The sequence below is a fragment of the Macadamia integrifolia genome, chromosome 8 (assembly GCF_013358625.1).
Source record: "Macadamia integrifolia cultivar HAES 741 chromosome 8, SCU_Mint_v3, whole genome shotgun sequence".
Classification (NCBI taxonomy): Eukaryota; Viridiplantae; Streptophyta; class Magnoliopsida; order Proteales; family Proteaceae; genus Macadamia; species Macadamia integrifolia.
This window is the reverse complement of record NC_056564.1, coordinates 1,680,786-1,682,486: the sequence shown is the minus strand read 5'-3', so window position 1 is coordinate 1,682,486 and position 1,701 is coordinate 1,680,786. Positions and strand designations below refer to the sequence as shown.

At 39.5% G+C, this 1,701-nt stretch overlaps 1 protein-coding gene across 1 annotated transcript in view; it reads left to right on the top strand.

Annotated features, from left to right (window-relative positions):
* Nucleotides 1-989: 989 nt before the first annotated feature.
* LOC122085795 (chaperone protein dnaJ 8, chloroplastic-like) overlaps nucleotides 990-1,701 on the top strand; it is a 7,671-nt gene continuing 6,959 nt past the window's right edge. The window contains exons 1-2 of the mRNA XM_042654376.1: nucleotides 990-1,482; nucleotides 1,587-1,655. Of these exons, the coding sequence (XP_042510310.1) occupies nucleotides 1,246-1,482; nucleotides 1,587-1,655 (306 nt within the window). The 5' untranslated portion in view covers nucleotides 990-1,245. The remainder of the gene's footprint in view (nucleotides 1,483-1,586; nucleotides 1,656-1,701) is intronic.

The window sequence follows — 1,701 nt, the reverse complement described above, 5'->3', positions numbered from 1 at the left end:
CAATTTGATCCTCACTTGGCTTGGATCGAATCGAATCGAATCAGATTAGACAAGAATACCCCTGAGTTGAATTTAAAAATATTTTTATTTTACTGTTTTATCCTTTATCTGTGTTGATCCATTGAAAATGTATCAATAAAGAATCAAAATCGATCAAGCCCAATATCAATCCAATCAAACTGATTTAAATTGATCCAATCTAATTTCTCATAGCATGGTGGTATCAAGTCATCTCTTGATAATGAAAAACGAATTGTCCTCCGATTAGACCGCTCTCACCATGAGAGCCCCTCAAACCATAGTTGGATTAGAACAAGGGTGATACACTTATTCTAATCCAATAACGGAGGGGCACGAACCCACCATTTCCAGTAGGTAGATCCCTAAACTCTTTTTGTAACTAACCAATTCCAGTCTGGATCGGACGATTGAGCGATACTGAATCGTCCGATCGAATATTTAGATACGTGCTTGAATATGCGGCATCTCGGAATCTAGGGTTCTAATTTCTAGAACAAGAGGCTAGATTTTTCCACGCGTCAAGCAACGAGACGAGACCTTATCCAAGACGCCAGTTTCTCAAGTCTGGCCGTCCACAGTTCCCGGTTTAACGGTATCCACGTGTCAAACGATGCGATATAACCGTACGTTTCCAGTTTCTAGAACATCAAAACTCATGCACCCACGGGTCAACTGATGCAATACGCCAGTTGTTAGATGAACATGTGCGGCTCCGATTTGTTCTCTCTTCCCCCAAAAATTCCCAAACATCGAAAAAATAGGAGTAGATAAGAATAAATTAATCGGTGAAGAGAGCTGACATTGTCCACCCAAATTTCATCATTACACAATACACGTCATTCCACCGCTGGATCTGGATAAGGACCCCACGTCCTTCCATCTCGTTTTCGTTTTCCTTTTCCTTTTCCTTTTCCTTTTCTTTTTCCTTTTCCTTTATATATTCACCGCTAGAAACAGAATCCATCAAATCATCAAAAAGAAGAATTTGAAATTTGAATACAAACAGTGGTGATTGTCTTCCACTCGCTTGACTTTTCTCCATCATCTTCAACCATTATTGGTGCTTTTGTGAGTCCCTTTTTTTTTCTGAAAGAGATTGGATTCTTATTGGTGTTTCAACTTTCAAGGTTCTCCTCTGCTTTTCGAGATCTGAGTGAGGTTTGGTGAGCTCTTTTGAGTTGATTTTGGGGATTTTGAAAGAAAGGTTTTTAGTTTGATTATAAGATGGCTATGGCTGTTGGATTGGTGAGTAGTGGTGGTGGTGTTGGTGTATCCTCGTCATCCTCCTCCTCATGGGCTCTACAGAGAGGTTTCCTGAAGAACAAAAAGGCGAAGAAGATGAACTATGTTTCTTGTGTTGCTTCTTCCGCTAGATTGACAGATCAATATAAAACGCTTAGAATCCAACCTGGTGCTTCTGAAGGCGAGGTCAAGAAAGCCTTTCGCCAGCTCGCCTTGCAGGTTCGTTGTTTCTTCACTTACTTTTAAGCTCATTTTTCTCTGTTTTTGAAGGTTTTTCTATCAATTTAAAAGTCAAATTGAACATTTTGATCTCTTTGTTTCAGTATCATCCGGATGTGTGTAAAGGAAACAACTGTGGCGTTCAATTCAATCAAATTAACGAAGCCTATGATGTGAGTTTTACAGATCTTTCTCTCTGTATTGGACATTCTCATTCAT